The sequence below is a fragment of the Nicotiana sylvestris genome, chromosome 1 (assembly GCF_000393655.2).
Source record: "Nicotiana sylvestris chromosome 1, ASM39365v2, whole genome shotgun sequence".
Classification (NCBI taxonomy): domain Eukaryota; kingdom Viridiplantae; phylum Streptophyta; class Magnoliopsida; order Solanales; family Solanaceae; genus Nicotiana; species Nicotiana sylvestris.
The window spans coordinates 181288616-181302719 of NC_091057.1; the positions used below are offsets into that span (position 1 = coordinate 181288616).

At 34.9% G+C, this 14104-nt stretch overlaps 1 protein-coding gene across 1 annotated transcript; it reads left to right on the forward strand.

Moving 5' to 3' along the window:
- Positions 1 to 2420: 2420 nt before the first annotated feature.
- LOC104213238 (putative proline-rich receptor-like protein kinase PERK6) lies at positions 2421 to 9764 on the forward strand. The gene is made up of 9 exons (XM_009762692.2): positions 2421 to 2495; positions 2805 to 3701; positions 4755 to 5312; positions 6094 to 6180; positions 6270 to 6340; positions 6431 to 6507; positions 6727 to 6868; positions 7012 to 7173; positions 7869 to 9764. The coding sequence occupies exons 2-9, from the start codon at positions 2879 to 2881 to the stop codon at positions 8079 to 8081; spliced, it is 2133 nt and encodes a 710-aa protein (XP_009760994.2). The 5' UTR covers positions 2421 to 2495; positions 2805 to 2878; the 3' UTR covers positions 8082 to 9764.
- Positions 9765 to 14104: the final 4340 nt, after the last annotated feature.

Below are 14104 nucleotides of genomic sequence, written 5' to 3' on the forward strand. Positions count from 1 at the left end.
CCAATTTTGTAGTTTTATTAGAAGTCCTAGATATTAGTAGAGTAGGATTTGCTGTCGGCATATGTGGATCAGTTAAAAGAATTATATTCTTGAGGTAATATTTGGAATATTACAATTACATCTATCTTTAACTCAAAATTTTAAGGGCATAAAAGTCTATCAAAGTTTCGAAAATATTTTAGTAGTTCAACATTTAACATAAATTATTCGTGCTTTTATAATAATATAGATAAATAGATATGGATTAGTTGTATGAAATTTGTTTTTACTATGTATAAATCAGGTAAAAAATATATAAAAAACGTACTATATAAAATTTATATAAAAATTGTGTTTAACTGGTATGATACTGTAGTTGTATATAACTGGGTAGCCCAATCTTAATTTCAAACTTTTAATTAATTTAAAGTGGGGACTAGAAGATGGAGAGAACCAGCCTTTCTCTTCAATGTGACTGTAACTAAGTTTTTCCCAAATCCTTATGGAGGTTAGCGACGGGAGTCCTATGTGACAAGAAAGTGTCACTATTACTGAAAGGTAAATTTTATAGGGCAGTGGTTAGGCCTGCTATGTTGTATGAGACCGAGTGTTGGCCGGTGAAGACCTCACACATCTAGAGGATGAAAGTTGTAGAGATGAGGATGTTGAGATGGATGTGCGGGCATACAAGGAAGGATAAGATTAGAAATGAAGATATTCGAGAGAATGTGGGTGTGGCCCCCATGGAGGACAAGATGCGGGAAGCAAGACTCAGATGGTTCGGGCACATTCAGAGGAGGAGCACTGATGCACCGGTGAGAAGGTGTGAACGACTGGCGGTGGTGGGTACGAGGAGAGGTAGAGAGAGACCTAAGAAGTATTGGGGAGAGGTGATCAGACAGGATATGGCGCGACTTAGGGTTACTGAGGGCATGACCCTAAACAGGGAATTGTGGAGATCGAGCATTAAGGTTGTAGGTTAGGGAAAATTGTGATGTCTTTTTTACAGCGCACTAGAGTGAGACTAGCCGGTTAGGAATTAGTCTTAGGATGCTATTGATCAACTACTGATGATGAGCTTTATCTTCTGTGTATTAATACCTTACATATTCTCGTATTTCCTATATCTCGTATATTGCTGTTACTTTGTTTTTATGGTATGTATGTTATGTTATGGATTTTATGATATTTTATGTTGTTTTATTATGAGTCTATTGATAGTACTAATATAGTGTCTCTTGTTGCCTCTTTGAGCCGAGGGTCTCCTGGAAACAGTCTCTCTACCCCTCGGGATAGAAGTAAGGTCTGCGTACATATTACCCTCCCCAGACCCCACTTGTGGGATTACACTGGATTGTTGTTGTTGTTGTTGTTGTTGTCGTCGTCGTCAAGTCCATCAACGATTCCACTCACAATGGATCTTAACCTTATCCAACCACACTCTAATCTATATGGTGTAATTTTTGCACTTTTCTTCATGTTGGATATGAAGTTAACTTTTCTTTTTAACTATACTTATCCCGTTCTAATTTGTTTAGCACTTCAGTTCCGAAACTATACAAAAAAATCTTAGCATAATCAGTTTGCAATAATTTTCTTCGTATTGGAACCAAAAAATAAGATTGTTAAACTTCTTTTTCATTTTCCTGAAATGGTATTAATTTAATTTAAATCTAACTCCTACACAAGCACCTAAATCCTTTGTATGCTTAAAAGGAAACAAAGGAAAGAAAAAGCACAATTTTTTTATGCCTTCAGTGGAACAAATTTGCAGAAGCACGGAAGAAAAGGATGAAAATGGCTTGAAAAAGGAAGAAAGAGAGTTGAAAAGGGTGTAACTAAATCCTTGATTGAAGGCATTAATAATGGATTGAGAGTCTTTTAAGGTGGAATGTATATATTTTGTAGACTAAACATGGGTAGGTCGGGTAATTATATAAACATGGATATTTTTGGTAATAAAGTTTCTAATTTTGTATAGGTATGAAAAAAATCCCTAATTATATTTTTGGTCTAATTATAAAGCTAAGGCGGTATTATCATGTGAAGTAAAACTTTAAAAGTAAATTGAACTCTTAAATTGTAATCTCTAGTAAATGGCTTGAAACTGATTTTAATTCAACTATGTGGTTGACAATTTGCTTGGAACAGTAGAGCGCAAGAAGTGGAAAGAAAGTTACACGTGTGGTGAGATTACTTAGATCAAACCAAATTGACAAAACGGTATAATTAAATGAGTGAAAATATAGTTGTTCATTTAATTTTACAAATAAGAATATCTAGTCAATGTTATTTAAATCGTAATTCAAGTTTTTTTTTTCATAAAGATTAGCCCTATAATTAATGAAATATATAGTGTTTTTTTGTGTGTTTTAAATGTAGTGACTAGTTCCCTAATTTTAGGAGGAGTATGAGGATGAAAAAGCAGCTCTTAGTTTCTCCGTAAAAATTATTACTCCATACAACATGTTTTTACTCTTCTTCCTTTGAGAATCCTCACTGCCCTTCTCCTAAAGGTATCACATTTTCTCTTCATTTCCTCTCTATTTCTTCTTCTTTAACATTTAATCTTCGTTTTTTTAATACAAAATCATCATTTTATATCATTTTTGTGATACAATGACATTAAATGTCGATTCTGTATTGTGAAAATCTATAATGGGATCTCATTGAGTACTATTGTTAGTTTAATTTCATGTTTTATTGTTATTGGGATCGTTCGGTATGGTTGGTTTCATTTTTTTTTTTGGGTTAAGTACTCTTATGATTTCTTGAATGATGATTGATAATTGTTTACTAAATAAAAATTTATTTGGAATGAACAGGGATCAATACTTGGGAGATCGGCAGAATTTGCGTAATTTGTTCTACGCAAATTGTAACAAAGACTTTTATTAAAATGTCTTCGTCATCATCTGAGGAATCTCCACCGTCAGATTCATCATCTTCAAATTCACCACCATCTTCCTCATCATCTCCACCAAATAATTCAAATTCTCAATCTCCTCATTCTGACAATAATTCATCATCTGGAAACAACAATAGCTCCTCTTCTTCCGGTGATAACAACAACAATAATAACAATAACAATAATAACTCAAACTCTCAATCTCCTCCCTCTAACAGTAACAATAATAATAATTCAAACTCTCAATCTCCTCCTTCTAACAGTAACAACAATAACAACAATAACAACAACAACAACAATAATAATAATAATAATAATAATAATAATAATAATAATAATAATAATAATTCAAACTCTCAATCTCCTCCTTCTAATAATAACAATAATTCAAACTCTCAATCTCCTCCTTCTAACAATGACTCCTCGTCTGGAAACGATAACAACAACAGTAATAACAACAATAACAATAATAATAATAATAACAATTCTGATAACAAGTCATCACCGGCTCCACCAAAATCACCGGATTCATCAAAAGGAGGTTCATCGGCTCATTCACCGCCACCTCCGCCGCCGCCACCCTCTCCACCATCACATAATTCTCCTAACTCTAGATCTCTTGCCCCTCCAAAGAATCCCTCGGCAAAGTCAGATGCTAAAGATAACAAAACATCACTCAGGGTTGGAGTTGCTGCTGGAGCAGGACTATTGTTTCTTGTTATGATAGTTTTCCTCGTATCTTGTTGTAAACGAAAGAAGAAAAGGAAGCATGCTCAAATTGGCTACTACAGAGACAATTCTCACGGAGTCATGAGTATACATCTTACTTTATCTTTTTTTTTGTTATCTTAATTTAATTATGTGCTTTAATTTCGAGATATTGTATTGCATTAAGGAAAATTAAGAACACTTCATACATTGATAAAAAGATCAATTAAAAATGCAATTACCGAATACCAATTTGGTTTATAAGTATATAAGCACAACATGTAAGATGAAAAATTGGCTCTTTTTCTTTCTTTTTTTCCCTTCTCTGCTTTGCCCTACTTTTTATTTGGTTGTATCATATTAGATGAATTCTTCCATCCCAAAATTCAACATCTTGTTCATTTTTGAATGTCAACCCTTTTATCCTTGACCAATAATGTTTGTGTGCATCTGTGGCATTTTTAAAATGTAAAATTTTATATTGCCTTACTTTTCGTGTAAATTTTACATATCTAAATTATAAACTGTACATCATTTTGGTATTCTTATTACTTTGACAACAAGGATTGCGGTGGAGCGGAGAATACTCCTTCATCATTAACCAGAAGTCTCGGGTTCGAGTCACTGGGTATGAAGTCGTCTTTGTTAGGGAATGCTTTACCCTCTTATGTGAGACTTTCTGACGCGAATACAGATTTAGTCGGACCCCAATGTGAATATCGGACACCAGATGGAAAACAAAAAAAGATATTCTTGTTACCTACCTTACTTAAAATAACATCATTTTTAGAGTCCCATGTTGAAAATATAATTCAAAAATATAACTTTATATATACATATCCAACTTTTTCTTAGAAAGTACTCGTGCATTATGTATATGTTTCAACGGTCAAAGGAACATATGTTGGTTCTGCCTACTATGGAAAATTACAATTTTAATTGAAACTAGCTTATGTCAACATGTTTCATTTAAAACTAAACACTTTCAATACAATTGATAATTGTGCTTGCCCACACAATGCTACCTCCAAAATTCAGGCAATCATTTTTTTTAATAGAAAATTATGATATCACGACTCAAGTCTTCTTCTTGTTTCTGTTCGTCTATATTCATATTTCTTTCTTTATCAATTTCTAACGTTAATTATGTATTTTACAGACAGTCGTCACTACTACAATAACAGTGGACAACATGGGAACAATTGGCAGAATAATAACAAACTCCAATCAACAGATCAGTTTGGCAAAATGCCACCTAGTGCACAAGTAAGTTCAGAACACAGTTGGCCAATCGCGCCGCCGCCGCCGCCACCAGTGATGAGTAGTAGTGAAATGAGTTCTGCAGCTTTCTCTGGTCCACATCAACCTCCTTTACCACCTCCACATCCAGCAATGGCTCTTGGTTTTAACCAAAGTAGTTTTACTTATGATGATTTAGCAGCTGCAACTGGAGGATTTGCTAAGGCTAATCTTTTAGGACAAGGTGGTTTTGGTTATGTACATAAAGGAGTTTTGCCTAATGGTAAAGAGATTGCTGTTAAAAGTTTGAAATCTAATAGTGGACAAGGTGAAAGAGAGTTTCAAGCTGAGGTTGAAATTATAAGTCGTGTACATCATCGTCATCTCGTGTCTTTGGTTGGGTATTGTAGTGCTGGCTCTCAAAGGATGCTTGTTTATGAATTTGTTGCCAATAATACTCTTGAATATCACCTCCATGGTATGTATACTTTCTTTGCAAAACACTAGATTGTAGAAGTTTATTGATACGTTTGGTATGATGGAAGTCATTTTATAAAATAAAAAATATAGTATTATTTTTTAGAAAATATTTTTAGATATTTGGTTAGAGTTTGAAAAGATTTTTTTTGGAAAAAAAAACTTTAATTATTAAAAAAAAGATAATAATATTTAACAAATCGGATAGTGTTTGATAAAAACTTTTGAGTATTAATTATAGCTAGGATGTACTATAAGCTTTAGTTAACGCAATAATATTGCTAAGAGTTGAAATAATTGTGAAAGAAAATGACTTCTGCCAAAAAAAGTGAGGGAAGTCAATTTCTCTCTTTGGGTACAAACTATTTTCTGGCACAAATATCAAAAAATGATTTACTTCCTGAAAAATATAATTTGAAAAAATAGCTTTCCTCACCCCAAAGTACTTATTAAGTTAGCTTTTGATATAGATTTAGTTGAAACTCGAAAGAATAAATTTTTGAAGATAAGATGAAAATTGATTTTCGAAAGTTGAAATTGTGTTTGGAAATACATTTTATTTGAATAATTCAAAAACTACTCTAGAGCTGTTTTTGGAATTCGAAGATTTTGTTTTTCAAATCTACCAAAAAACGATTAAAATTTATTGACAAACAAATATTTGAAAATAAAATCCCAAATTTTATGGCCAAACGGGAGCGTAAAGTTTAAATACAGTACCTTGCTAATTGTTATTTCTTGTTTTTAACTTATCTCATATTTCCTTTATGTCATTCTCTTAGGAGCTGGTCGTCCACCTATGGACTTCAATACAAGGCACAGAATTGCATTAGGATCTGCGAAAGGCTTTGCTTATCTTCATGAAGATTGTAATTAACTTCAATTTTTTTTCATAATTTTCACCTTTACTATTTGAATTATTTTGTATTTTCATATCTAAGTACTCTTTTGTGTACAGGCCACCCTAAAATTATTCATAGAGATATTAAAGCTGCAAATATCCTATTGGACGAAAATTTTGAAGCCAAGGTATTGGAATATCTATCAAATGGGGAATTTTGTTTCACTTAGATACGAAAATATTTTCATTATCACAATTCTTACATTTTTTTTAATTAGGTAGCTGATTTTGGGTTAGCTAAGCTTTCATCCGACACCAATACTCATGTATCCACCCGTATCATGGGAACTTTTGGGTGAGTATCCTAAAATATTTATTAAAATGATGTCTATTATTAATTTTTAATTTTTTAATTTTTTGCTATCATTTTTTGTTCCGGTAATTGCTCTTCAATTACATAAAAGTCTTATTTCACCTACAAAGTGAAAATAGTTACTTTAATTTGCATCATGTCTTAGTGGGTTTAATTAAAATGAAATAATGACGTGAAATTGTTTGTATGGATAATTAACAGGTACTTAGCACCAGAGTATGCTTCAAGTGGCAAACTAACTGAGAAATCTGATGTTTATTCGTATGGAGTTATGCTTTTGGAACTTATAACTGGACGTCGTCCAATAGATATGGATGGTGACGATGATACCTTAGTTGAATGGGTAATTTTCAATATTGTTTGATACAACTACAAGTTATTTCGTCTACATAATTTATGATATAATCTATATATAAGTAGACAACAGTACATCATTCTAATTTGTAGTAAGTAATTATCATTTCTTTTTCGATAATGTATATACAGGCAAGGCCTATTCTCATTCGTGCAACAGAGGGTGGAGATTATGATGAACTAATAGATCCACGTTTGGAGGGGAAATTTGATGCACAACAGATGTTATGTATGGTGGCATGTGCTGCTGCATCAATCAGGCATTCTGCTAAAAGACGTCCGAGAATGAGTCAGGTTAGTTTTCTCTTGCTCTTTTTGCTATTTTTTTTTTTGTTTCAATTTTGTGAGGGGAGCCTTAGAGACACGATAAAGTTATCTCTATGTCACTTATAGGTCACGAGTTCGAGTCGAAGAGTAGGCTGTTTACATTAGGTCCCTTGGACAGAGGTAGATCTAGAATTTTTATAACATGTGTGCACCACTGAAGAAAGGAGAAAAAAGAAAGTATTAAATGGGAATTGGTCATTGCTCCTCTAGCTAAACAACTCAGCATTCAACAAAGTGCACCATTTAGTCTCTTTAGAGCATGCATGTTACTTAGCGGATAATATTAGAGCAATTCTAGAAAATATGTACATAAAATACCTACTTTGATGGAGAGACCATGGGTTCACGTGCCCCATGTATTAGCCTATAAATCCGCCCCTGCCTTTTGGGTGCGGTCCTTCCTTGAACTCTACGTGAGCGTAAGATATTTTGTGCATTAGGTTGCCCTTTTCAATGACGCAATGTTGTACACAAGATTTCTTATATACATTGAGGTGTATAATTCAAAAGCATGTTATAATTTTTCTTAGTTATTAAATTAGGAGTATATTTCCTTTGAAACAAAAAGTTTTAGAAAAGTATTTTTTTAATTTAAAAAGGGGTGGTCTTATAATATATGTTTTGAAAAATATTGATTAATGAATTACGTTACATATATACAGATTGTGCGTGCTTTAGAAGATGATGTTACTTTGGACGATTTAAATGAGGGAGGAAAACTTGGCCATAGTGCTACTCTTAGTTCTGGTGGAAGTTCTGAACATGATGGAGGTTCATATGACATAAGAAAATTCAGAAAATCCAGCATGTCAAGTCAAGAATACTCAAGCAGTGAAAATGGTGAATCTCGTGAATTTCGCCAAAGCAAGAAGTGAACATGTAGCCCTTAATCAGAATCAATATTGCTCTTGAAAAAATGGGGGGTTACTTCAACTTTCCATGTAATTATAAATTTCATTTGTTTATGTATAATTACTAAATTATAGACACAACATACAATCATTGACCAATTTGAACTTGATCAGAAAGATGCTTTAGGTACTTAAGATTGGTCTCTTTGGTGAAATAATAATGTTCTTCTATCACGAAGTAGGCGATTGCAATTTTGTGTCTGGATTTCTTTTTGTGAGTTTGTCATCTTGTTTTGTTAAAAGTGAAAACAATTGATGTGCATTGGTTTGCACAATACATTTTGATACAATTTAATTTGCACCCTTGGCTATATGTATTTGGCATTTTATTGCATCTTAATTTTGTTTCACCATTTTCTGTTGAATTTCATTGAAGATTCTAGAATAAAACTAGTTGAAATTTCTCAACTGCCTTGTGTATTGTACAATGTGTAATATATAAACACAGCTAAAATACTCCCTATTTCTCTAACCGACTAACCTAACGAATAATTAACTAATAACAATAGAGGACTACAACTGTCATGAATGGCTGAGATTAACTAGACAAAATCAGATAAGCGACACGTGGCAGACCAAATGAGTGTGGATGCGAACCGACCCGGAACATTAACCTGTATACGAATCTCCTTTCTCTTTACTCATTTCAGTCGATACATTCAAGAAATAGAGAACCCTAGCCATCATCCATGATCCTCATTGGCCATTGAGGCTTTTTCGGCGAAATTCCCCCCCTCCCCCAACCCAGTTGGAGGGTGCCTAAAGAACCCCCAACTTGCTTAAACAGTCCCGACAAGATGGCCCAGAGAGGGGTTTAGTAAAAATATCGGTGAGCTGCAAAGACGAAGGGACGAAAGACAAAGAAATCATACTAGCTTGGTACTGTTGGCAGACAAAATGGCAGTCGAGTTCAACGTGCTTAATACGCGCATGAAAAACCGGGTTTTTGGCAATATGGATCGCCGCCTGGCTATCAGAACGAAGAAGAATTGGCAAAATTAGCAGAATCGAAAGGTCATCGAGGAGACGAACCAACCAGGTGAGCTCAGCCATGACACGACGCATAGAGCTGTACTCAGCTTCAGCGGAAGATAGCAAGATAGAGATCCAAAGAAGGAGAAGCAGTCATGTACAACCCAAGACCAAGGTCCAAAAGCAAATATCGTAAACAGTGATGAGCAGCCTGCAGATGAAAATCATGAGGAGCCTACATAAATTGGCTTTAAGTGTTGAACGGCAAAGAAAAGATCACGATGCATATGCGTAAAAAAAATTGAGTTTGCCTAGAAGACGACGATATAAAGTAGGATCAGAGAGTGGAACCCCATGGTAAGCATGCAATTTGATAGAAGGATCCAATAGGCAACTGGCCGGAGACAAACCAAGATAGCCAAACTCCTCTAAAAGTTCAAGAATAAATTTCTGTTAACTGAGAATGATGCCAGAACCTTACGAAGAACTCCCATGTCCAAAAAATAAGCTAAGTTCCTTAAGTCCTTAATCTTGAACTCACTGTACAAAAAGGCTTTTAAATTATGTAATTCTTCAACATTATTCCCCGTAAGTAGGATGTCATCTATGTAAACAGCCACCAAAGAAACAAAGGTACCAGATTTTTTGTAGAATAGATAGTAGTTGTTCATAGAATGAGTAAACCCTTTAAAGTTCAGAGCTGCAGTTAAACGAGCATACCACTGGCGAGAAGCGTGACGTAGGTCATATAGAGACTTCTTAAGTCGGTAAACAAGGTTAGGAGTAGCAGGTGTAAGGCCGCCTGGAAATTTCATATAGACCTCCTCATGGAGGTCACCATGAAGAAACGTGTTGTTGACATCTAACTGAAAGGATTTCCAATTCTTTTTGACTGCCAAAGCTAGGATGCAACATATGGTGGTCATTTTGACGACCGGAGAGAAGGTTTCTGTAAAATCAACCCCTTCCCTTTGTATATCACCACGAATCACTAAACGAGCCTTCAATCTCTCCACATTCCCATCAGAGTTCAATTTAACCTTATAGGCCTACTTAGATGGTAAACTCTTTCTTCCAGCGGCAAAGGGACCACCTCCCAAGTCTCATTGAGCAACAAAGCATCAAGTTCTTTGGTCATAGCTTCTTGCCAACCAGGGTGCATAGCTGCCTGGGAATAACTAGAAGGTTCTTGAATATGTGGTAGAGAATTAAGTAACTTCTTATTAGAGGAAGATAAAGCATTGGAAGAAGGTTGCAAAGGGAAAACAGGGGAAAGAAAACAAAAGGTAGAAACATCAGTTAAATGCACAACATTACACACATAATCAGCTAAATAGGAGGGAGTTTTGCGATCCGTGAAAGATCTCCGCAAATCAATGTGTAGAGGGTTAGGAGAAGAGGAAGAAGCATCAAAGAAAAGAGAGGGACTAGGTACATTAGAGGAAGATGAACTAGAGGAAGAAAAGAGAGGAGTGGAATGAGGTGAAGTAGAAGGAAAAGAAATGGAAGAGGACTGGGGAGGAGAACTAGGAGTAGTGGTAGGAGACTGAGGAGTAGAATGAACAAAATTAGAGGGAACAGACATAGGGGAAGAATGATAGCTAGGAGAGGAGACTGCGATCTGAGGTGTGGTACTAGGAAACAAAGGAGAAGACTTAGTGTTTAAGATGGAGAATGGAAAGATTGTCTCATGAAAAACAACATTTCTGGAGACAACGTTGTATTTAGTTAGTATGTTTAAGAGTTTGTAGCCCTTTTTACCAAAAGGATAGCCAAGAAAGATACAAGCATCAGCTCTAGGATCAAGTTTCCCTCTATGTTGAGACAAAGTAGAAGCAAAGCATAGGCAACCAAAACATTTTAGGAAAGTGTAATCAGGAGGCTTGTGAAACAAAATCTCATAGGGGGTCTTATAGTGAAGAAGCTTGGTAGGAAATCTGTTGATGAGAAAAGTAGCAGTAAGTAGATATTCTCCTCAGTAATAAATAGGCACTTTAGAATGAAACAAGAGAGCTCGATATGTTTCTAGCAAATATTTGTGTTTTCTGTCAACAATACCATTTGAGGGGTTCCTACACAAGAGGTTTGGTGTATAATTCCTTTAGAAAGCAAGTAAGTTGTGGTAGTAGTGCTGCTTCCTAGTTCAAGGGCATTATCAGATCTGATTTTTAGACTTTGGTGTCAAATTATCTCTCTACCATAGAAATAAAGGATTGTAACACAGTAATGGCATTGCTTTTAGTGCCTAGGAGAAAAGTCCATATGCCCCTACTATAATCATCCACTATAGTGAGAAAAAATCTAAAACCATCATGAGTGGGAACTTTATATGGTCCCCAACTATTTATGTGAATTAGCTCAAACACATGAAAGGTGCAACTGGTGCTAGTGGGAAAAGGTAACTTGTGTTGCCTGGCCATAGGGCAAATAGAACAAGAGAAAACATTATCACTAGAACAATGTTGTTTACAGATGGGAATATATCTCATGGTAGATATAGGTAAATGACCTAACCTTACATGCCAAAGATTATCACATGAAACAGTAGAACTAGCTAGACGTAGAAGAATATAAAACATTGAAAGCATTCGACAGGGTTTTAGAACTATGCTTAATAGCTGAAGTTTTATTGTCTATATGCAGGGTGGTTCAAAGATAAGGTATCAATCAGCTTTCTTTCCATCTTTTTTTCTTCCAGGGGTAGATGCCTTAGATTAAGAAAGGGTTGGTAGGCTCTTAGGCCATTCTCGATGATTCTCTACTGGTCAATTGCTTGGGGTTTCTGACCATTGCTCTCTTTTTTAGTCGTATAACGTGCATTGGCTTTGCTTTGACTTGCCTTATCCTTATAGTCAGTAATCGATGTAAGAGAGATTCTTCTATGATAAATAGTCCATGGATCTGCAGGAAGATGGACAAAATGCAAAAGGTAAAGCCCAGCCTTGATTTCAGCTAGAACCAGAGGCTTCCTCAAGGAAAGGCCCTGTAAGAAACATGCAAAATCACTGAAGATATGAATAGAATGAAATTGCTCACATAATTTATGAACAAAAACCAAGTTAAATTTGAAAGCTGGGACATAGAGTATTGTTTGCAGAGTTAATAAAGGGTGAATTGTCACTTGTCATGCATGAGTGACTCGAACTCTCTGAGAATTAGGTAGAGTAACATTGATAGGTCTAGACACAGTAATGACATTGGACATAATGGTGAAATCAAAAGTCATGTGCATGGAAGCACCTGAGTCAATAATCCAAAAATGGTTATTAGAGGATTAAGAAGGATGAGTAGGAATAAGCGCCTTTAAGGGCATCCCATCATATCATCTTTGCCACTGTGGGCAAATCATCAATATATACCAGCTGATCAGGTGGTGATGCGTATACAGCGCCATAACCTTTTTTCATATCCCATATACATACATAATATACATATATACGCGTATATAACGTCATCTGGTGCCACTGTGGGCAAAATCATCAACGTACACTAGCTGATTAGGTGGTGGTACGTATATAACGTCATAACCTTTCCCATATACATATATATACATATACATACATACATACATATATATACACATATATATATATATATATATATATATATATATATATATATATATATATATATATATATATATATATGTATATATACGCGTATATAATATCGTCTGAGTCATGAGTAAATGCACATGTATAAATGCATGAAATGCGTGAAAATATGTTAATAATCTTAATATTCCTTTTGGATAAACGTTATCAAGTGCGTATTATTCTAAGACCCATGAACAGAAGATATAATAATATGTCACATGAAGAATCAAGAATACAGAGACCACTATTATCTCCATGAATAGAGTCGTTTATGATAACTGTGCGTTTACTCATTTCGTCTATATAATTTGGATCATGCCAAAAAGAAGAAAGATATAGTCTTAACATACCTGAGCTGGTTCTCCGGACAATCCCTCTAACATGCGAAAATCGCGATAAAATACATGACGGCAAGACCGGAGTAGGAAAAATCCACATGACGTTCTTGAGAATAGATTGCACTATCATTTTCTATGTAAACTAAAGAGTTTGTATGATTTTTAGAATTAAATCCATATGTTAGACATGAGTGCAATGGATCAAATGTATTTCCTGAGTCCGTCAAAATTTTGGTTCACATTGCCAAATGCTTTTCTTTCCCTTGATGGTATTGATACTTCGGAAACCTCTTTTGGGTTATGCTGCTAACAAATACTTTCTCGTCAAACGAAGATTTTCTAGTCTTCTTCCTTTTATCTTTATCCTAAAAAATTCCTTTCTCTAATCTTGTGTTTTAGTCTCATTCCTTTCTAGCTGTACGCAAACTTTTTCTTCACTATACATAAGGAAACTTGACCAATTAAAAGTTATTAGTAGTTGCACGATTCAGTAGCCATTCAGATAAGATAATTTTATCTTACACAGAATGGATACAACTTTTATTACTTTAAATACAACCGGTAAGATGTAACGACCCGACCAGTCATTTTGAGCTTTTGCACTTCGTTCGCCAGTTCTCGAGCATGACTAGCCTTGTAAGATATATTATGACTTATGTAAATCATCGGTTTTGGTTTTCAGGTGGAACAGAATAGATATGGAAGAATGGTTCTCAACTTAAGACTTAAAATTTGAGAGGTTTGACCAAGTCTTTGACTTTTAGTACTCGATCTCATATTTGAATTTTTATGATTGGATTAGCTTCGTTGGGTGATTTGGGACTTAGGAGAGTGTTCGGAACGTAATTTGGAGGTCCGTGTTAGATTTAGGCTTGAATTGGCGAAATTGAAATTTTGGAACGTTATTTGGAGGTCCGTGTTAGATTTAAGCTTGAATTGGCAAAATTGAAATTTTGGTCCTTTCTGGTTGGTAGTGAAAATTTTGATATCGGGGTCGGAATGGAATTCTAGAAATTGGAATAGGTCTGTAGTGTCATTTGTGACGTGTGTGCAAAATTTTAGGTCATTCGGAGTTAAATTG

Excerpts from the sequence above, each read along its gene's own strand:
- LOC104213238 (XM_009762692.2), top strand. The coding sequence starts at position 2,879 with ATGTCTTCGTCATCATCTGAGGAATCTCCACCGTCAGATTCATCATCT. Across the intron at positions 6,508-6,726 it reads CGTATCATGGGAACTTTTGG|GTACTTAGCACCAGAGTATG; the intron begins GTGAGTATCCTA and ends GATAATTAACAG. Across the intron at positions 7,174-7,868 it reads GACGTCCGAGAATGAGTCAG|ATTGTGCGTGCTTTAGAAGA; the intron begins GTTAGTTTTCTC and ends ACATATATACAG.